This window comes from Mustela nigripes, chromosome 14, assembly GCF_022355385.1.
Source record: "Mustela nigripes isolate SB6536 chromosome 14, MUSNIG.SB6536, whole genome shotgun sequence".
NCBI lineage: Eukaryota > Metazoa > Chordata > Mammalia > Carnivora > Mustelidae > Mustela > Mustela nigripes.
The window spans coordinates 41,847,296-41,870,246 of NC_081570.1; the positions used below are offsets into that span (position 1 = coordinate 41,847,296).

At 36.4% G+C, this 22,951-nt stretch overlaps 1 protein-coding gene across 10 annotated transcripts in view; it reads right to left on the reverse strand.

Moving 5' to 3' along the window:
- The window catches only part of TUT4 (terminal uridylyl transferase 4), a 134,449-nt gene that overhangs the window by 63,396 nt on the left and 48,102 nt on the right, over positions 1–22,951 (reverse strand). For all 10 annotated transcript variants that reach the window (XM_059374743.1, XM_059374746.1, XM_059374741.1 and 7 more), the window contains 5 exons: positions 22,363–22,479; positions 13,761–13,938; positions 11,765–11,853; positions 10,465–10,516; positions 183–252 (listed from right to left, as the gene is read on the reverse strand). In XM_059374743.1, the coding sequence (XP_059230726.1) occupies positions 183–252; positions 10,465–10,516; positions 11,765–11,853; positions 13,761–13,938; positions 22,363–22,479 (506 nt within the window). The remainder of the gene's footprint in view (positions 1–182; positions 253–10,464; positions 10,517–11,764; positions 11,854–13,760; positions 13,939–22,362; positions 22,480–22,951) is intronic.

Sequence of the window (22,951 nt, forward strand, 5' to 3'; positions counted from 1 at the left end):
ACTGGTAATTCTATTTCTTGTTCACAAGCTTTTAGCAAGCTTTTGTTTTTAAATAAATGGAAACTAGGTTAGTTATATTAATCCAAAGAAAAATCTAAAATAAAATTTTCTGTCTTGGAAATGTTCACTATATACTCAGTTATTGTTATTTCGAAAAATATTTTCTATTCATTGTTACCAACCTTTTCCGATCTTTGCATACCACAACAGGAACTTTGGCATGAAAATCAGATTCCACATCTATATATAATACTAATAAGGGAAAAAAAATAAACCAAGTAAGATGATGTCAACATCTCTCAAATATTTACTCTATGGTAAACACTAAGCAGTAGCATACTTCTAAAAATCACTCACATTGCTTCTGTGATAATATTCACTTCTCATTATTAGCATCAAACCAACAGAATCCCTTACCTCTCTTGGTGTCATTTGCTGTATATCACAAACCACAGGCATAGTCCAAAATATTGTCCAAAAATTATAATCACCTTAAGAAGAAAGAACTTAACATCTCTAAAAGTTTGAATATTTCCTAGTAAGTATACAATCTAGTCAGTTATTAAACCTTCAAAAATATAGCAAACAACAAATACCACTTACTTCTACTTCCGAAGAAGTCATGAAATGAGAATCTACAATTCTCTGACAACTTAGTTCTTTTAAATTATTTATGCAAGTAAAAGACTAACTCTGCTGGCCCCATTTCCTGTTAATATATGAAAGGTCTGTCAAATCAAAGCTCTTAAGGAAGAAGAGGGTAAAGCATACTTCCACTCTGAAGTCTTTCTCTACAACTCCCAGGTAGGTTACCATGTCATAAATATTTAGTCTAATAAAAATAGATGTTTTAATACTATTTTATTTGAGGTTTAAAGAATATCTAACAAGTAGTACTTATTGGAATTACTAACTTATAAAAAAAATTATCTGCTGAAGACTTATATACCAGGAATTATATTATGCATAGTGGATAAAATAATGAATGAGACACAAGGAGCTCAATTAAGGGTTTAGAAAACAAATCTATAAACAACTCAATCCTGTAGATGACAGGACAGAAGTCTTAAAGGAGTACAATGAAGGCATAAAGGCAGTTGAGTAGTATTCCACTGTGTGTATATATATATACCACATCTTCTTAATCCTTTCATTGGGCACATGATGTAATGAGCACTATGAGACTGATGAATCACTGAACTCTACCTCTAAAACAAATAATATACTGTATCTTAATTGAATTTAGATTAAAAAATAAACTAAAAAAATTTTAAAAAGAAAAAAAGCAATAATAATCTTTTTTATCAAACTAAATTTTGTAAGCCTATGTTACGTGACTTAAGATGTATTTAAGTCATGTATATAAAACACATGTACAAGATGCCTCAGTGGCTCAATTAAGCATCTGCCTTCGTCTCAGGTCATGATCCGAGACCTAGAATCAAGTCCCATGTCCAGCTCTTTGCTCAGCAGGAAGCCTGCTTCTCCCTCTGCTTGCCATACCCCCTGCTTGTGTTCTCCCTCTCAACCTCCCTCTCTGATAAATAAAATCTTTAAAAAATAAATAAAATACATTTGCTAAGTTGATATTATCCACTGATTCTAAAGAAGTAAAAGCTCTATGTATACCTCTTATCTGTAATATGCTTCAGAGTTTTTGTGCAATAACAAACAAATACTAAGAAAGAAAAAGATACTAAAAATCCCTTTACAACATTAACTGGACCAAATAAAATGTTTTGAGCACAAAAACAAAAACCCAACCAACCAACAAACAAACAAAACCTAAGGAAAACAAGCAACAAGAAGCTAACAATAAAAAACTGACAGGGGATGAGGCACCTGGGTGGCTCAGTGGGTTAAAGAGTCTGCCTTCGGCTCGGATCATGATCCCAAGGTCCTGGGATCAAGCCCCGCATCAGGTCAGCAGGGAGCCTGCTTCCCTTCCTCTCTCTCTCTCTGCCTGCCTTTCTGCCTATCTGTGATCTCTGTCAAATAAATAAATAAAATCTTAAAAAAACAAAAACTGATGGCGGGGGGGACGGGAAAGAGAGAAAGAAAGTTTAAAACCATGAAGTCAATGACACATAAGACTAAGATCAATAAGCTGTCTCTCCTAAGCCAAAATGCAAATATTTTTTTAAGATTTTATTTATTTATTTGATAGAGAGACAGCGAGAGAGGGAACACAAGCAGGGGGAGTGGGAGAGGGAGCAGCCCGGCCTCCCGCTGAGCAGGGAGCCACGTGTGGAGTTTGATGACAATCTTCTCATCAAAAGGATAGTAAAAAATATATATGCATATATAGCCATTTTACAGATGAGGAAACTGAAATATTAACACTTAAATAATCTGCCAAAAGATACAACCAATAAGCGGCAGAACTAAAATTTGAGGCCAGAAAGTCTGGTTCCAGATCCTCAGCTCTTAAGCATTTACTTTTAACAAGAAAAGCAGTAAATAAAAAACAAAATAATATTCCATATTGTACCACAAAACCTATGACCTGGTTTAAGACAGGCATAATTTTTAAAAATTTTACTTTAAGAAGTATTTTTACCTATATGAATGTTCATTTTACACCAGAAACAATCCAAACGGAAAAGGCAGATATGAAAAACTTTAAAAAAAAATTTTTTTTAAGATTTTACTTGGACTTGGGAAGATGGCAGAGAAGTAGCAGGCTGAGGCTACATCAGGTAGCAGGAAATCAGCTAGATAGCTTATCTAAACATTGCAAACACCTACAAATCCAATGGGAGATTGAAGAGAAGAAGAACAGCAATTTTAAAAATAAAATCAACCACTTTCTGAAAGGCAGGATTGGCGGAGAAGTGAATCCAAAGCCACGGGAAGATAGACCGTGGGGGGAGGGGCCGGCTCCCGGCAAGCAGCAGAGCAACGGAGCACAAAATCGAGAGTTTTAAAAGTCTGTTCAGCTGAGGGACATCGCTCCAGAGGCTAAACTGGGGTGAAGCCCACGCGGGGTCAGCATGGCCCCAGGTCTCGCAGGGTCACAGAAGGATCAGGGGTGTCTGAGTGTTAGAGAGCTTGCAAGTATTAGAAGAGGGAAGCCGGCTACAGAGACAGAGCTAAGGAGTGAGCTCTCAGCTCAGGGTTACCTTGAACTGGTCGCAGCCTGGGTGAGCTCAGAGCACGGCCGGAGGCCAGGGAGACTGGAGTTATTGGGCACTATTCTCTGAGGGCGCACTGAGGAGTGGGGCCTCGAGCTCTCGGCTCCTCTGGGCCAGAGACGGGGAGGCCACCATTTTCATTCCCATCTTCCTGAAATCTACGGAAAGCGAACCTGAGCAGATTACTCAGCCCAGGCCCTGGTAAGGGCAGTGCAATTTCGCCTGGGGCAAAGACACTTGAGAATCACTACAACACGCCCCTCCCCCAGAAGATCAACAAGAAATCCAGCCAGGACCACGTTCAGCTACCAAGGAGTGCAAGTTTAATACCAAGGAGAGCGGCGGAATTCCAGAGAAGGAGAAAGCAAAGCACTGAACTCATGGCTTTCTCCCCATGATTCATTAGTCTTGCAGTTAATTTAATTTGTTTTTTTTTTTCAATTATTTTTTTCTTCTTCTGCTAAATTTTTTTTTACCTTTTACCCTTTTCTTTTATAACATTTTTTAACTAGTTAATCTAATATATATATATTTTGTTCCTTTTTATATTTTTTCTTTATTCGTTTTCTTATTTTAATTGTTTCTTTTTTTTTCTGAACCTCTTTTTATCCCCTTTCTTCTCCCCACCCCCACGATTTGGGGTCTCTTCTGATTTGGTTAAAGCATATTTTCCTGGGGTCTTTCTCACCCTTTTAGTATTTTACTTGCTCCTTCATATACTGTTATCTGGACAAAATGACAAGGCGGAAAACTTCACCACAAAAAAAAGAACAAGAGGCAGTACCGAAGGCTACGGACCTAATCAATACAGATATTGGTAATATGTCAGATATAGAGTTCAGAATGACGATTCTCAAGGTTCTAGCTGGACTCGAAAAAGGCAAGGAAGGAAGATATTAGAGAAACCCTCTCAGGAGATATAAAAGCCCTTTCTGGAGAAATAAAAGAACTAAAATCTAAACAAGTTGAAATCAAAAAAGCTATTAATGAGGTGCAATAAAAAATGGAGGCTCTCACTGCTAGGATAAATGAGACAGAAGAAAGAATTAGTGATATAGAATACCAAATGCCAGAGAATAAAGAAGCTGAGCAAAAGAGGGACAAAAAGTTACTGGACCACGAGGGGAGAATTCGAGAGATAAGTGACACCATAAGACGAAACAATATTAGAATAATTGGGATTCCAGAAGAAGAGAGAGGGGAGCAGAAGGTATATTTGACAGAATTATTGGAGAGAATTTCCCTAATATGGCAAAGGGAACAAGCATCAAAATCCAGGAGGCGTAGAGAACCGCCCTCAAAATCAACAAGAATAGGTCCACACCCCATCACCTATTAGTAAAATTTACAAGTCTTAGTGACAAAGAGAAAATCCTGAAAACAGCCTGGGAAAAGAAGTCTGTAACATACAATGGTAAAAATATTACATTAGCAGCAGACTTATCCACAGAGACCTGGAAGGCCAGAAAGAACTGGCATGATATAATAAGAGCACTAAAAGAGAAAAACATGCAGCCAAGAATACTATATCCAGCTAAGCTATCATTCGAAATAGAAGGAGAGATAAAAAGCTTCCAGGACAAACAAAAACTGAAAGAATTTGCAAACACCAAACCAGCTCTACAGGAAATATTGAAAGGTGTCCTCTAAGCAAAGAGAGAGCCTAAAAGTAGTAGATCAGAAAGGAACAGAGACAATACACAGTAAGAGTCACCTTACAGGCAACACAATGGCACTAAATTCATATCTCTCAATAGTTACCCTGAATGTGAATGGGCTAAATGCCCCAATCAAAAGACAGAGGGTATCAGAATGGATAAAAAAACAAAACCCATCTATATGTTGCCTACAAGAAACTCATTTCAGACCCAAAGACACCTCCAGATTTAAAGTGAGGGGGTGGAAAACAATTTACCATGCTAATGGACATCAGAAGAAAGCAGGGGTGGCAATCCTTATATCAGATCAATTAGATTTTAAGCCAAAGACTATAAGAGATGAGGAAGGATGCTATATCATACTCAAACGATCTGTCCAACAAGAAGATCTAACAATTTTATATATCTATGCCCCTAACATGGGAGCAGCCAACTATATAAACCAATTAATAACAAAATCAAAGAAACACATCGATAATAATACAATAATAGTAGGGGACTTTAACACTCCCCTCACTGAAATGGACAGATCATCCAAGCAAAAGATCAAAAAGGAAATAAAGGCCTTAAATCACACACTGAACCAGATGGACATCCCAGATATATTCAGAACATTTCATCCCAAAGCAACAGAATACCCATTCTTCTCCAGTGCACATGGGACATTCTCCAGAATAGATCACATCCTGGGTCCTAAATCAGGTCTCAACCGGTATCAAAAGATTGGGATCATTCTCTGCATATTTTCAGACCACAATGCTCTGAAGCCAGAACTCAATCACAAGGGGAAATTTGGAAAGAACCCAAATACATGGAGACTAAACAGCATCCTTCTAAAGAATGAATGGGTCAACCAGGAAATTAAAGAAGAATTGAAAAAATTCATGGAACAAATGATAATGAAAACACAACGGTTCAAAATCTGTGGGACACAGCAAAGGCAGTCCTGAGAGGGAAATATATAGCGGTACAAGCCTTTCTCAAGAAACAAGAAAGGTCTCAGTTACACAACCTAACCCTACACCTAAAGGAGCTGGAGAAAGAACAAGAAAGAAACCCTAAACCCAGCAGGAGAAGAGAAATCATGAAGATCAGAGCAGAAATCAATGAAATAGAAGCCAAAAAAACAACAGAACAAATCAACGAAACTAGAAGCTGGTTCTTTGAAAGAATTAATAAAATTGATAAACCCCTGGCCAGACTTATCAAAAAGAAAAGAGGACCCAAATAAATAAAATCATGAATGAAAGAGGAGAGATCACAACTAACACCAAAGAAATACAAACAATTATAAGAACATACTATGAGCAACTCTACGCCAACAAATTTGACAATCTGGAAGAAATGGATGCATTCCTAGAAACATATAAACTACCTCAACTGAACCAGGAAGAAATAGAAAGCCTGAACAGACCCATAACCAGTAAGGAGATTGAAAGAGTCATCAAAAATCTCCAAACAGGGCGCCTGGGTGGCTCAGTGGGTTAAGCCGCTGCCTTCGGCTCAGGTCATGATCTCAGGGTCCTGGGATCGAGTCCCGCATCGGGCTCTCTGCTCAGCAGAGAGCCTGCTTCCCTCTCTCTCTCTCTCTCTCTGCCTGCCTCTCCATCTACGTGTGATTTCTCTCTGTCAAATAAATAAATAAAATCTTTAAAAAAAAAAAAAAATCTCCAAACAAACAAAAGCCCAGGGGCAGACAGCTTCCCGGGGGAATTCTACCAAACATTTAAAGAAGAACTAATTCCTATTCTCCTGAAACTGTTCCAAAAAATAGAAATGGAAGGAAAACTTCCCAACTCATTTTATGAGGCCAGCATCACCCTGATCCCAAAACCAGACAAGGTTTTGAAAACCATCAAAAAAGAGAGCTATAGACCAATATCCTTGATGAACACAGATGCGAAAATTCTCACCAAAATACTAGCCAACAGGATTCAACAGTACATTAAAAGGATTATTCACCACGACCAAGTGGGATTTATTCCAGGGTTTCAAGGTTGGTTCAACATCCGCAAATCAATCAATGTGATACAACACATCAATAAAAGAAAGAACAAGAACCATATGATACTCTCAATAGATGCTGAAAAAGCATTTGACAAAGTACAGCATCCCTTCCTGATCAAAACTCTTCAAAGCGTAGGGATAGAGGGCACATACCTCAATATTATCAAAGCCATTTATGAAAAACCCACCGCAAATATCATTCTCAATGGAGATAAACTGAAAACTTTTCCGCTAAGGTCAGGAACATGGCAGGGATGTCCATTATCACCACTGCTATTCAACATAGTACTAGAAGTCCTAGCCTCAGCAATCAGACAAAAAAAGAAATTAAAGGCATCCAAATCAGTAAAGAAGAAGTCAAACTATCACTCTTTTTTTTTTTTTTTTTTTTAAGATTTTATTTATTTATTTGACAGAGAGAAATTACAGGTACACTGAGAGGCAGGCAGAGAGAGAGAGAGAAGGAAGCAGGCTCTCTGCCGAGCAGAGAGCCCGATGCGGGACTCGATCCCAGGACCCTGAGATCATGACCTGAGCCGAAGGCAGCGGCTTAACCCACTGAGCCACCCAGGCACCCCAAACTATCACTCTTTGCAGATGATATGATACTATATGTGGAAAACCCAAAAGACTCCACTCCAAAACTGCTAGCACTTGTACAGGAATTCAGTAAAATGTCAGGATATAAAATCAATGCACGGAAATCAGTTGCATTTCTCTACACCAACAACAAGACAGAAGAAAGAGAAATGAAGGAGTCAATCCCATTTACAATTGCACCCAAAACCATAAGATAGCTAGGAATAAACCTAACCAAAGAGGCACAGAATCTATACTCAGAAAACTATAAAGTACTCATGAAAGAATTGAGAAAGACACAAAGAAAAGGAAAAATGTTCCATGCTCCTGGATTGGAAGAATAAATATTGTGAAAATTTCTATGCTACCTAAAGCAATCTACATTTAATGCAATTCCTATCAAAGTACCATCCATCTTTTTCAAAGAAATGGAACAAATAATCCTAAAATTTATATGGAACCAGAAAAGACCTCGAATAGCCAAAGGAATTTTGAGAAAGAAAGCCAAAGTTGGTGGCATCACAATTCCGGACTTCAAGCTCTATTACAAAGCTGTCATCATCAAGACAGCATGGTACTGGCACAAAAACAGACACACAGAACAATGGAACAGAAAGAAAGCCCAGAAATAGACCCTCATCTCTAGGGTAACTAATCTTCGACAAAGCAGGAAAGAATGTCCAATGGAAAAAAGACAGTCTCTTCAACAAATGGTGTTGGGAAAATTGGACAGCCACATGCAGAAAAATGAAATTGGACCATTTCCTTACACCACACACGGAAACAGACTCAAAATGGATAAAGGACCTCAATGTGAGAAAGGAATCCATCAAAATCCTTGAGGAGAACACAGGAAGCAACCTGTTCGACCTCAGCCGCAGCAACATCTTCCTAGGAACATCGCCAAAGGCAAGGAAAGCAAAGACAAAAATGAACTATTGGGATTTCGTCAAGATCAAAAACTTTTGCACAGCAAAGGAAACAGTTAACAAAACCAAAAGACAACTGACAGAATGGGAGAAGATATTTGCAAACGACATATCAGATAAAGGACTAGTGTCCAAAATCTATAAAGAACTTAGCAAACTCAACACCCAAAGAACAAATAATCCAATCAAGAAATGGGCAGAAGACATGAACAGACATTTCTGCAAAGAAGACATCCAGATGGCCAACAGACAAATGAAAAAGTGCTCCACATCACTTGGCATCAGGGAAATACAAATCAAAACCACAATGAGATATCACCTCACACCAGTCAGAATGGCTAAAATTAACAAGTCAGGAAATGACAGATGCTGCCGAGGATATGGAGAAAGGGGAACCCTCTTACACTGTTGGTGGGAATGCAAGTTGGTGCAAGCAATCTGGAAAACAGCATGGAGGTTCCTCAAAATGTTGAAAATAGAACTACCCTATGACCCAGCCACTGCACTACTGGGTATTTACCCTAAAGATACAAACATAGTGATCCGAAGGGGCACGTGCACCCGAATGTTTATAGCAGCAATGTCTACAATAGCCAAACTATGGAAAGAACCTAGATGTCCATCAACAGATGAATGGATAAAGAAGATGTAGTATATATACACAATGGAATATTATGTAGCCATCAAAAGAAATGAAATCTTGCCATTTGTGACGACGTGGATGGAACTAGAGGGTATCATGCTTAGCGAAATAAGTCAAGCGGAGAAAGACAACTATCATATGATCTGCCTGATATGAGGAAGTAGAGATGCAACATGGGAGGTTAAGGGGTAGGAGAAGAATGAAGGAAACAAGATGGGATTGAGAGGGAGACAACCCATAAGTTACTCTTAATCTCACAAAACAAATTGAGGGTTGCTGGGGAGAGGGGGTTTGGGAGAGGGGGATAGGGTTATTGACACTGGGGAGGGTATGTACTATGGTGAGTGCTGTGAAGTGTATAAACCTGGCGATTCACAGCCTGTACCCCTGGGGATAAAAATACATTATATGTTCATAAAAAATAGAAAATTTTAAAAGAGGGCGCCTGGGTGGCTCAGTGGGTTAAGCCGCTGCCTTCAGCTCAGGTCATGATCTCCGGGTCCTGGGATCAAGTCCCGCATCGGGCTCTCTGCTCATCGGGGAGCCTGCTTCCCTCTCCATCTCTCTCTGCCTGCCTCTCTGCCTATTTGTGATCTCTGTCTGTCAAATAAATAAATAAAATCTTTAAAAAAAAATTTTTTTAAGAAAATTTTAAAAGACAAAATAAAATAGATCAAAAAAAAAAAAAAGATTTTATTTATTTATTTGACAGAGAGAGATCACAAGTAGGCAGAGAGAGAGGAGGAAGCAGGCTCCCCACTGAGCACAGAGCCTGATGCGGGCTCGATCCCACAACCCTGGGATCATGACCTGAGCCAAAGGCAGAGACTTAACCCACTGAGCCACCCAGGTGCCCCCAGATATGAAAAACTTTTGATAGGTATGATTTGGTTGATGGAACTATAAATGATTAGTTTAATATTAAGTGGGGGGGGGATAATTACTCAGTGCATGCACATATTTTTTTTCCCTATGTCCCTCCCTAAATCATCCTTCATCAAATGGCCTCCTACTGATTATAGGTTTTCTGTCTACACAAGAAATGCCCGTAATATTCAAAGCTAACATTTTTAAATTACCCAAAAGGCAGTACTTTTTTTTTTTTTTTTAAGATTTTATTTATTTATTTGACAGAGAGAGATCACAAGTAGGCAGAGAGGCAGGCCGAGAGAGCAGAAGGGAAGCAGGCTCCCCACTGAGCAGAGAGCCCGATGCGGGGCTCGATCCCAGGACTTTGGGATCATGACCCGAGCCGAAGGCAGAGGCTTAACCCACTGAGCCACCCAGGTACCCCAAGGCAGTACTTTTTTACATATCAGCTTTAAATATACTTTTGATCTAATGACATATAAATTTTGTAGCACACCTACTCAACAAATATAAAACTTTATGTAATATAATGACTCAAATATGCTATGAGTGTTATTTGAACTTGGTTAGTCATATATAAATAATACATTGCATGCACCCTTAAAGAATTTTCTTTAGAAAGACAAATTAAAAAAGAAACTCACCACTTTTTTTTAAAATCCCAAGCACTTGTATCAGAAGATCTGGATGATTCATCTAAAAGATTTCAAATTAAATCAATATACTACTTTCATAGTTCAAATTGCATACTTTAGGGAGAACTCAATTTCATTAAATATTTAAATAAAATCATGCTCTGTATCTTAAAATAACGAAAAAAGAATGGAGTTTTATATTAACAAATATTGTTCATGGCAGTAGAATCTAATAAATAATGGAGTACTATTATTCCATCTTAGAATGAGAAAAGATTCTGGAATTTCACAGTAAAACAAATGGAAAAGAAATTAGTTTACCAAATAATTGTTAAAGAGAAGTTGTTGAGATAGGAAATTTAAGAGATACTGTTACTGGCAGCATGGTCAAAAGGCATAGATTAAATACTACTTTAACAAGCTTGTCAAATTCTTAGTGTTATATGTACTTTGCAGCTATTTTTAACTATTTAATAATCACATGCTAATTTTAAGTAAATGACTGTATCAGATGAAAATTAAAACATCAAATTTTCACCTAAATCAAACCACTTTGAGTATCATTCAAAAAAAATCAGTAACACACATCAACCAATCATTTTAAATGTCTCATACATCAATAAATAAGTAGTATTATTTGTGCTAGTTACTACTTATTTAAAAAGTACCCATGATGTACCACACACTACCCAAAAATGCCTGGTATACAGCATGTCATGTAATAAAAAGTTATTATCCCCGTTTTGTAAATTAAAAAACTGAGTCTCAGAAAGTAACTGCCTTGTTGCAGCCAAGATTTGAACACAGATGTATGATTTCAAAACTCTTTTCACTTTCTATACTGCTTACAAGCAATAACTATTCAACAAAATCAAACATGTATAAGCATTTTCATTTTTTACTGTATTCCTCTGCTTTCCTTTTCCTCTCCCTTATTTCTTTATTCCACCTATGTCTAACACCTAATAGTTTCCAAAAGCAACCTTTAATTATGACAGTAACACTCTATAAACCAGTATTCCAGTCCCCCAAAATACCAAGTACTAGTTAAGAATCACATAGAAGGGACGCCTGGATGGCTCAGTTGGTTAAACAGCTGCCTTCGGCTCAGGTCATGATCCCAGTGTCTTGGGATCGAGTCCCACATCGGGCTCCTTGCTCAGCAGGGAGCCTGCTTCTCCCTCAGCCTCTGCCTGCCATTCTGTCTGCCTGTGCTCGCTCTCTCCCCCTCTCTCTCTGAAGAATAAATAAAATCTTAAAAAAAAAAAAAAAAAGAATCACATAGAAAAAGATTTTTCTAATTACTTACCCTGGGAGGAAATTTTATATCTATATTAACATCACTATTTTTCAGAGCAAACTTAGTCAGAGATGAGCCATACAACCTAAGTGAACACTCTGGAAATAAAGGAAAAAATATCAAAGCATGAAATAGAGTACAAATGGGAAAATTTTTAAAACAATGGTAGGAAAAATGCATATATTTTAATTTCATGTCTTCCAATTCTAGTTACAACATTTAGAGAAGAATGACATCCTTTCTAATTGATCTAACAAAATAATAAAAATGTTTCTCGATTATGAGGGTCAGGGACAAAGATGGAAGAAATTACTTATAAAAGTCCAGTGTTTAAACAAAATTTTAGAACAGTTCATTTAGGAATGACCAGACGTATGTTTAACATTTAATATTTAACAGTAAAGAATGTACTAACCTAGGTACAGCTACTGTCATAAACTACATTTATTTATTTTTAGATATTTATATTTACGTAAGAGCACTAAAACAGTAAAGGGATCACAGACATTCAATGCCAACATTCTTTAAAAATTCAAACAGAAGCCTAATCACTTGAACAAAAAAACAAAATCCTGGGGCGCCTGGGTGGCTCAGTGGGTTAAAGCCTCTGCCTTCGACTCAGGTCATGATCTCAGCATCCTGGGATCGAGCCCCACATTGGGATCTCTCTGCTCAGTGGGGAACCTGCTTCCTCCTCTCTCTCTCTCTCTGCCTGCCTTTCTACCTACTTGTGAACTCTGTCAAATAAATAAAATATTTTTAAAAAATAAAAAAAAAACCACAAAATCCTGTAGTTCTGAAGAAATTCACAGACCAAAATATATAGGAATAGTAACATACAACCTACATCTTTTTTGGACAGTCGAATATATTATTTCAAAAATTTTTAAAGGTTCTCACCAGAGGGCAAGTTGAAAAATAACATGATTGGAACTACTGGGGCAGGCAGGTGCAGTTTCTTAGAAAATGTGAGCTCATACTCATTTGTATATATAAAAGTCTACTTTTCAAGTTCACAAAACATCTGAATGTCACTGAAGTCATTAAAATCATAAAAATTTCATTTCTATTTTTAAGATAGAAATTTTTAGGCATCTTTTTTAGGTATCTTAAGTTATTTAAATAATCACTATACCCTACATGGGGCTTTAACCCACAACCCCAAGATCAAGAGGCACACGTTCTTTCAACCGAGCCAGCTAGGTGCCCCAATACTAAATTACTTCTGCATATAATTTAAATTAGTATTCAATTTTTTTATAGAAAACCACTTTATAACATTATGAAATAAGAAAGAGAAATGAAAATATCTTCCATTTCCAAATTTCAATTTTACATTCTTTCTTAAAATCTCACAATTGCTCTATATAAAACCATAATTTGTCAAATGCTCAATATCCCTTTGGTGGTTGAGAAATGAGTCTTATTTAATAGATATTTATTTAAATTCAATATTGATGTAAAAAATAATAAGGGCTAAACAAATATAATCTTTATATAAACGTCTGTAATAAACCTGGCACAACTCTCACTTACACCAAAAACATAAGCTTTCTATAAAGAAAGAGCTAAGTCAAATAGAAATAAAAGTGCAAATTTTACTTCTAATGACCCCACTTAAATTAATTTTTCCCCACCATCAGGCCAATAAGACTCTTATTCTATGACTGGCTAGAATGTATATACTCAAAATAATATAACTATAATGTCCATTCAGAAGTCAGAAATACTAAAAATATTAAACATAAGACCTTTAAGAAATTTTCCTGAATCTGACATTTAAAAAATCTTTCTTATTACAAAAATTATGTTCGTAACTCCCCATTTTCCTTTCCTGAAATATCTCCTTCCAAAAAAATCACTTAAAAAATAATTAAATTAATCTGCTTTTAAGATAGAGAAACAAAGAGATAGGAAAACAAAGAAATTTACACAAGTAAAGCCGACAGGAAGCAAAGGGAAGAGTTGTACGATTTTAAAAATTAAGCATGAAGTATATTTGTACCTGGTAAAAACGTTGTTATAATCTTTGACATTTCCTCCACAATTTCCTGACGGACTCTGAGGTCATCATCTGTTATTCCATGTTCTTTTGCTAGTTCAATAACTGCAACACTTAAAGCAGCCAAGTGGCCAGGAGTAGGAGGTGGCAGAGAACGAAGCTCACTTTCTTCCTGTTTTTCCTATTAGTGTAATATTTAACAACACCATAAAAAATCTTTTCTATTTTAATGTCCTTACACTTAGGATAAAAGACTAAACAAATGTATTAACTCAACAAATATTCACCTTCTACATGCCTGATTCAAGATAACTAGGATAAGGAAGTGAACAAGACAGAAATCCCTTCCTTTGTGACAAAGTATTGGAAGATTGAGGGGTGCTTTGGGACAGGTTCCTATTAAATATTAAAAAAATAAAAATTTGTTCTTCTGTTTGCATAAATTCTGAAATTCTACATCAAAGCCAAAATAATTTAAGTACAACACTTGGCTGTTAATTTCGTGGATAATTTTATTACAACAAAGATGTAGCAGAAAGTCTTGAATCCTCTCTCATCTGCATATTAAATGGTCACAGGAAAATATCCTAGACACTTCATCACATTTGTTATATTGCCTACCATTTAAAATTGACTTCTTTCATTTTCTCCAATGTTAAGCCAAATGTTCCCCAAAACCCTTGATTTCACTAAAAGTCTGAAAGCCAATTTAAACCAAAAACTAAAGAGGACCAAGTAAATTATATATATACAATTTTTAAAGATTAATTTTTTCCTGATTTTTAAAGAAATACATGCTAATTGCAAGAGTTACATAAAACACAGGAAAATACAAAGAAAATCATCCACAATCTAATATCATACGATTTCCTTTTTTTTTTTTTTTAATATTTTATTTATCTGAGAGAGAGAGAACAGGAAAGGGGAAGGACCAAGGGAGAAACAGACTCCCCAGAGCCCGAGATGGGGCTCAATCCCAGGACCCTGAGATCATGACCTAAGTCAAAATCAAGAGTCAGGCACTTAACCAACTGAGCCATTCAGGCACCCCTTCCTTTATTTTATTTTATTTTATTTTATTTTTTTACCATAACTGGGATCATACCATTTCTTTAATGTTATAATAATGGCATTTTCTATACCCCACATTTCAGTCAAGAGACATTCTCTTACTTTTTTGAGGCAGGCAGCTCTCAACAATTCTAAAAATCAAAAGTAGCTTATTCTCTCTTCTCTACTACCCATAATATAGTTAAACAAAGACTTCACTCTATTTCTAATTTTATTCAGTGTTACCATATTTAGTCTCAACATAAAGTTTACCTAAGATAAAGGTAAACTATATCAAACATAGAGAGTAAGACAACCTCATTTTTATAAATTTCTGTGAATATTTCTGCAATCTTAATTACAATCTAAATCTTGGATGAGTGTCTGAAGTTCTAAGATCTATTTTTTTAGGATTCATCCTAATAGGTACTAATAGCTACACACTTAATACCAAAAAATTCTCTGAATTATATTGCTAAGCTGTCATGGAAATAAAAAGATAAAAGTCGATGAACATACTCCTCTACCTATGTTATTAATAAGCCTATCCTACTTCCTTTAGGATGCTGTTCCATCTAACAGTCTCACTGATATCCTTCTATCAATGATCATCCTCATATATCCTGTCATAAGTGTGCTCAATGAAGTCTCTGCCCTATGTAACTTAATTCTAGTTAGAGAAAATAGAAACAGATAAATAAATGTATACTATCATGTCAGGAAAAGCTATGAAGAAAATCAAACAGGGTACGACTACACACTGATGGGCAAGGGTTATTATTTTAGCATAGAGTGGACAAAGAAGGTCCCTCTAAACAGGTAATGTTTAGCAGAAACCTAAAAATGAAAGAGAGAGACATTTAAATTTCAGTGGGAAAAGCATTTCAGATACAGAGAACAGTAAATTCAGAAACTTAAGGCAAGAAAGTACCTAATGTTATTTGAAGAGGTCAATGTGGCTAAAGGGTTAACAAAAGGGTGACTAGAAGGTGATACGGTTGAAAAGTTAACTGGAAGCTAAATATCATATGACCTTAAGTAAATTGGTAAGGACTTACATTTTATTCTAAGTTGAGAAGCCAAAGAGGGGCTATACCAGAAAGTAACATTATATGACATATTTTAAAAGAACAATCCTTGCTGATAAATAAAGAATAACAGACTATAAGTATGGGGGCAGGAAGGAGGGCTACGTTGGAAATAGTCCAGGTGAGAGACAGTGGTAGCACAAACTAAAACAGAAAGAGTACGAGGGCCTAGCCAGCTCAGTCAGTAGAGCATGTAACTCTTGAGTTCAAAGTCATAAGTCTGAGCCCCACACTGGGCACAGAGATTACCAAAAAAAAAAAAAGAAGAAGAAGAAGAAGAAAAAAAAAGCCCAAACAGAAAGAAGAGTGTGTGTGACAAATGACTAAATTGGGAATACATAATGTTTTGAAGGTAAATTCTATATAATTTGTTAATGGTTTGAATGGGGGGTGTAAATCAGAGAGATAAATCAAAGGTGCTTGTCCTAAGCACCTGAGTAAATAAATGGTTCTGCAGAGATGAGGTAAGTTCTGGAAACAATCAGTTTAGGCTGGGAAATAGTGCCCAAGAAGGAAGAATCTCCTAATGAGCCTCCTATTTCCAGACTCTGCCCCTTCATTCTATGCCCCTTACTTCCACCAGTTAGTCTTCTACTTTAAAACTTTCAGAGGTGCCTGGGTGGCTCAGTGGGTTAAAGCCTCTGCCTTTGGCTCAGATCATGATCTCAGGGTCCTGGGATTGAGCCCCTCATCGGGCTCTCTGCTCCGCAGGGAGCCTGCTTCCCCCTCTCTCTCTGCCTGCCTCTCTGCCTACTTGTGATCTGTCTCTGTCAAAGAAATAAATAAAATCTTTAAAAAAAAAAAGAAGACTTTCAATTAATCCTCAACAGAATACCAGCAAACCAAATTCGGCAAATTAAATAGACTATACATCATGACAAGTACAATTTATTCTTGGACTGCAACAATGGTTCAACATACAATAATCAATGTAATCATCACCTTAACAAAATGAGAGGAAAAATTTTTTTATCTTGATCAATGCATAAAAAGCATTCAACAAAATTAAACATCCTTTTGTGGTCAAAAACAAAACAAAACAAAACAAAATACCGAACTAGGAATAAAAAGAAACTACCTCAACATAATAAAGACATATTTGAAAAAACCACAGCTTACATTACAGTTAGTGGTTAAAGGCTGTGAAAGTTTTTCCTCTAAAGTCAGTATTGAGTCAAGAATGCCCATTTTCACCACTTCTATTCAATATATTAGAGAAGTGTTAGCCACAAAGAAATGAGAGGCAATGAACTTGGACAGGAAGAAATAAAATAATCTCTATTCACAGATAATAATCTAATACGTAAAAAACCCTAAAGATGCCAGACACACACAAAAAATTAGATCTAATGAACTAAATTCAGTAAAGTAGCAGGACACACATCAACACAAAAAAAACAGTTGCACTTCTAGACACTAACAACAACCAATCTGAAAAGGAAATTACGAAAACAATTTAAAACAGTCCCCAAAAGAATAAAATACTTAGAAATTACCTTAAAGAGATGAATGACTTGTACAATGAAAACAACAAAACACTGCTTAAAGAAATGAAAGAAGACATGAAGAAACAGAAGGATATCCCGTGTTCATGGATGGGCAAGCTTAATATTGTTAAGATATCAATACTACTCAAAGCAATCTACAGATTCAATGCAATCCCATCAAAATTCCTTTAATCCCTATTTGCAGAAATGGGAAAATTAATCCTAAAATTAACATGGAATCTCAAGGGACCCAAAATAACCAAAACAATCTTGAAATAGAAAAGAGTCAGAAATTCACATTTCCTGATTTTGAAACTTCTTATGCAGAGCAATAGTACTCAAGACATTATGGTACTGGCATAAAGACAGATGTATAGGCCAAAGGAATAAAACACATAACCAACTCATTATGGTCAAATGATTTTTAATAAGGGTGTCAAAACCATTCAATGGCAATGGACTGTCTTTTCAACAAATGGTGAAAGGAAAACTGGATACCCACATGCAAAATGGACCCTTATCTTACACCCATATACAAAAATTAACTCAAAATGGATCAAAGACCTAAATGTAAGAGAAAAATTATAAACTCTTAGAAGAAAAAAGCTTCATGACACTAGATTTGGCAGTGATTTCTTAGCTATGAAACAAAAAAACCCACAAACAACAAAAAAAATCAGACAAATTGGAATTTATGAAAAGTAAACCTCTGGGGGGCACTTGGGTGAGTGGATTAAGCGTCCAACTCTTGATTTTGGCTCAGATCATGATCTCAGGGTCATGGGATCAAGTCCCACATCAGGCTCCAAGCTCAGTTCAGAATATGCTTGAGATTCTCACCTTCCCTCTGTCCCTGCCCCTACTCATGCTTGTTTGGGCTCTCTCACTAATTATAAATAAATAAACCATTTAAAAAAAATTAAAATTCTGTGCATTAAACAACACTATTAATAGAGTAAAAAGGCAACCCACAGAAAGGAGAATATATTTGCAAATCACATATATGATAAGGGATTAATATCCAGAACATATAGTCTGAAGTTTTCTTTTATTGTAGAATCTTTTTCTGGTTTTGGTATGAGAGTAATGTGGGACTCATGGACTGAAATTAGGAAGTTCTTACTCTTCAGTGCCCTGAAATATGTGCAGAACTGGTACACATATTATCAAAATTATCCCAGAGCTCAAACGTGACCCTTTCTTTTTTTTCAAGTTCTTTTTTTCTTTCCAATTCATTTTGGATGTTTTCCATTGTTATATGTTCAAGTTCACTAACCTTTTCTTTTGTAAGGTCTGATCTACCATTAGTCCCATTCAGTGTATTTTTCATCTTAGACACTGTAGTTTTCTTGTAAGTTCAGCTTTAATCTTTTTTGTATCTTCCATGTCTCTTTATATTTTTAGAATATCAGGAATATAGCTATCTGCCTTGATGTCCTCCTCTGCTAGTTCTTTTCTGTCAATTCAAGGTAATTTTGATTGGCTGATTTTTCTCCTTATTGTGGTATGTATTTTCCTGCTTTGGCCTTACTATCTTTGAATGCCAGACAATGTGAACTTTTTGTCGTGACAGGTATTTTCTATTTCTGAATATACCCTCAAGCTTTGTTCTATAACAAAATAAAACCCTGGAAATAGTCCTTTTGGGTCTTGCCTTTAAAAATTCTTTAGTTGGGGGACACCTGGGTGGCTCAGTGGGTTAAAGTCTCTACCTTCGGCACAGGTTATGATCCCAGGGTCCTGGGATTGAGCCCCACATTGGGCTCTCTGCTCCGCGGGGAGCCTGTTTCCCTTCCCCTCTTTCTGCCTGCCTCTCTGCCTGCTTGTGATCTCTGTCAAATAAATAAATAAAATCTTTTTTTAAAAATTAGTTTAAAAAAAAATAAAAATAAAGTCTTTATTGGGATCAGACTGCATTTAGTTTCTATATATTCCCCACTCCTGAAAAAAGATCCTGTTGGGCACTCTACTCAATGCCCATGAAGTACGAGTTTTTCAGTCTGAATAGTGGGAAGGTACTATTCTCAGCCCTATGTAAGGATCAAGCACTATTCTAATTGCTTCAGATGATTCTTTCCCTGGCTTCAGGCAGCTTTCTCACATGCATATACCAATCAGTACTATGCTGAATACTCTGAAGGTACTGTCTTTTTATCTATAGATTTTTTTCTGTATAACTTTCTCTTTTTTATTATCCTGTCCTACAAACTCTAGCCACCCTGGATTCCCTGGACTCAAGTTCATCTCCACAACTCTGGGAGTGTACTGGGTTCCCCTTCCTATAATGCAGTATGGAAACTCTCTCAAACTATAGAGTAATTGTTGGACTAATCTCATTTGTTTTCCATTCACTGCCTGAAAACCACTTCTAGCTATTTTTATCCCTTTTTTCCTTTGGTTTATTCAGGAGTAAAGGTAAATCTCATTATTATTACAACTTCAACTAAGCAAAAATCTACTACAACTGCTTTTAAGGAGGTTTTTTTTTTTTTAGTTTTTTTGTAATGTCCTCAAATATCCTTATAATGTATATAATGTCTACCGGCTTTCTTTTTAAGTTTCTTGTGTGGAATTCCCCGAGCTTCCTGGAATTAATGATTAGCATCACTCAACATTTCTTGAGGTTTTTCAGTTGTTATCTCATAAACTACCAATTGTCTTTGTCCTGTTAAATCTTCTGAAGCTCTAATTAAATCAAAATAATATGCTGATAGGGCACCTGGGTGGGTCAGTTAGTTAAGCAACTGCCTTCAGCTCAGGTCATGATCCTAGAGTCCCAGGTTGGAGTCTCCTATTGGGCTCCCTGGTCAGCAGGGAGTTCTGCTTCTTCCTCTGACCCTCTCCCCACTCACGCTCTCTCTCTCTCATTCTCTCGCTCTCTCTCTCAAATAAATAAATAAAACCTTTAAAATAATAATATGCTAGTAAGATTTTAATTTCTAGGGCACCTGAGTGGTTCAATCATTAAGCGTCTGCCTTTGGCTCAGGTCATGATCCCAGGATCCTGGGATCAAACCCAGCATCAGGCTCCCTGCGCTCACTCCCCCTACTTGTGCTCCCTCTCTTACTGCGTTTCTCTCTGTCAAATAAATAAATAAAAATCTGTTTTAAAAAATTAATTTCTTTTCCTTCTGAGTTCCTGATTTTCTTCAGTGCACTCATTTTTTTTTTTTTTTTTAAGAAAGACATATTGAGCACCTACTTTGTCAGACACTGTCCTAAGCAACAGAGAAACAAAAATAAGAACTGAAACTTGCCCTCTAGAATATTGGATATTCAAGTCAAGAAGAGGAGAGAAAGCAGACATGCACAATACAATATATCCAGTTTTCTGATCAAGCAGCTCTGCAAGCACAGAGAAAGAATACCTAATCCAGACTTGTTGGGAAGGTCAGGTCAAAGAATTTTTCTCAGAGAAAATACACAGTAGACACTCAGACACTCCTACATAAGTAGGAGATTATATAATATTACTATTACCGCCCTGAGGGGTGCCTAGGTGGCAGAATCGGTTGAACATCAGACTCTTGGTTTTGGCTCAGGATGTGATCTCAGAGTTGTGGGCTAGAGCTCTGTACTCAGCACAGAGCCTGCTTGGGATTCTCTCTCCCTCTTCCTCTGCCCCTCCCACTTGTGTTCTCTCTCTCTCTAAAATAAATAAATGTATCTTTAAAAAGATATGTATCAGCCTGGGGCACCTGGGTGGCTCAGGGGGTTAAGCCTCTGCCTTCAGCTCAGGTCATGATCTCAGGGTCCTGGGATCGAGTCCCACATCAGGCTGTCTGCTCAGCAGGGAGCCTGCTTCCTCCTCTCTCTCTCTCTCTCTCTCTTTCTCTCTGCTTGTCTCTCTGCCTACTTGTGATCTCTCTCTGTCAAAAAATAAATAAAATCTTTAAAAAAAAAAAAGATATGTATCAGCCTCATAAAAAATATACATTACCACTTTGAAAAGAAAAGCTTAAATGGCTAAAATACTAATAACTTTTTTAAAAGCATTACTCATACCTATGTCTATGAAATGTTCTAATAAAAATAACTGAAAAATTATGAATTCTGACAGTCTAAAGATTATAAGGCCCTGCATGGTCTGGACTTCTCTAGCTTCATCTAACATCATTTTCCTCCTATCTCTCTTTGCCCAAGTCATACTAGACTCTTTCTGTTCCTCATGTGCCATGTCCTCACTCACCTTTTTTCCTTTTTTCTTTTTAAGATTTACCTATTCATTTTGAGAGAGCACATGCACAAAATTGGACTGGGGGCAGAGGAAGAAAATTTCAAACAGATTCCCTGCTGAGCGCAGAAGTGACTCTCAATCAATCCCATGATCCATGAGATCGTGAACTGAGCTGAAACCAAGTGTCAGACACTTAACCAACTAGGTACCCCCTTTTTGCCTTAATTTCAAACTACTTCAAAGTTCAACTCAAGTATCTTTCTCAGAAATGTCCCTGTTGCAGATTAGGTAAAATATCCTTGTATACTTCCTTAGCACCACATTTCTCCCTTTAATAGAACTCAATATACTTAGATTCCTTTTCAGTGTATGCCTCCACCAATATTTTAGAAAATCTGAGGGTAGGAACCACAACTATCTTATTCACCACTGCCTAGACCTAGTACACAAAAATTCAGTAAGCATCAGTTGGACTGATTGTATTTGGCAGTTCTTTTTTTAATTAAGATTTTATTTTTAAGTAATCTCTACACCCACAACATGAGATCAAGAATTATATGCTCTATCAACTATATCTGACAATTTTAACTTTGAGAATCAACATACTTTAGTACGAACAGACTGGCTCTGAAAAGGTTCCTGACCACCTAAGATAAAAGAAGGGCAATCACAGCTTTTAATGCTATCACTTCACTTACTAATGTAAAACAGGACAAATACCCCATTTTTAGTTTCATAAATAAGTATTTGATAGAGTTTTGCCATTTGAAAAATAAACAATATATTTTGAAAAAAGAACTCACCAAAATATTTTTCTTATGTCGTTTCTCCTTTATATGTTTATGAGCTCCCTGGATGTTTTCAATGTGAATTAAGCAAAGTTTGCATAGATATCGGCAATTGGTATATTCTGGTGAGCGCTGAAAAGTTAAAAAATGCATTTTTTCAGAAAGCAGAGAAGTAAGTATTTGACTATATATGGGAATGATATAATTACATAAATATAAGAAACAAAAACAAGCATTAAAGGAATAAATTTTTAATAAATCAGTACTTATATCCCCAAGAAATGGTTGTCCTTTTCAAAACAGTCATCATAAGAGATGATATACTCATTTCAAACAACACTATAATAATGCTAAATGTTTGATACTTATCTAATATAGTCCTTAGAATACAATGTAGGATAAGAACGGCAGTCTTAGTAGTCTTCTTCCCAATGCTTTCCCAAAAATTGGTTTCAAACCTTGAATTTTTGATAAAAAATAAAATCCACCCTCAAATAGGAGATTTTAAAAGAATATGAGTTAAGAATATGGAAGAATATTCAAAAGCTTAGTTCTGGAAACATTCCACTCAATCACCATCTCAAGGAAATAAATGAATAATCTC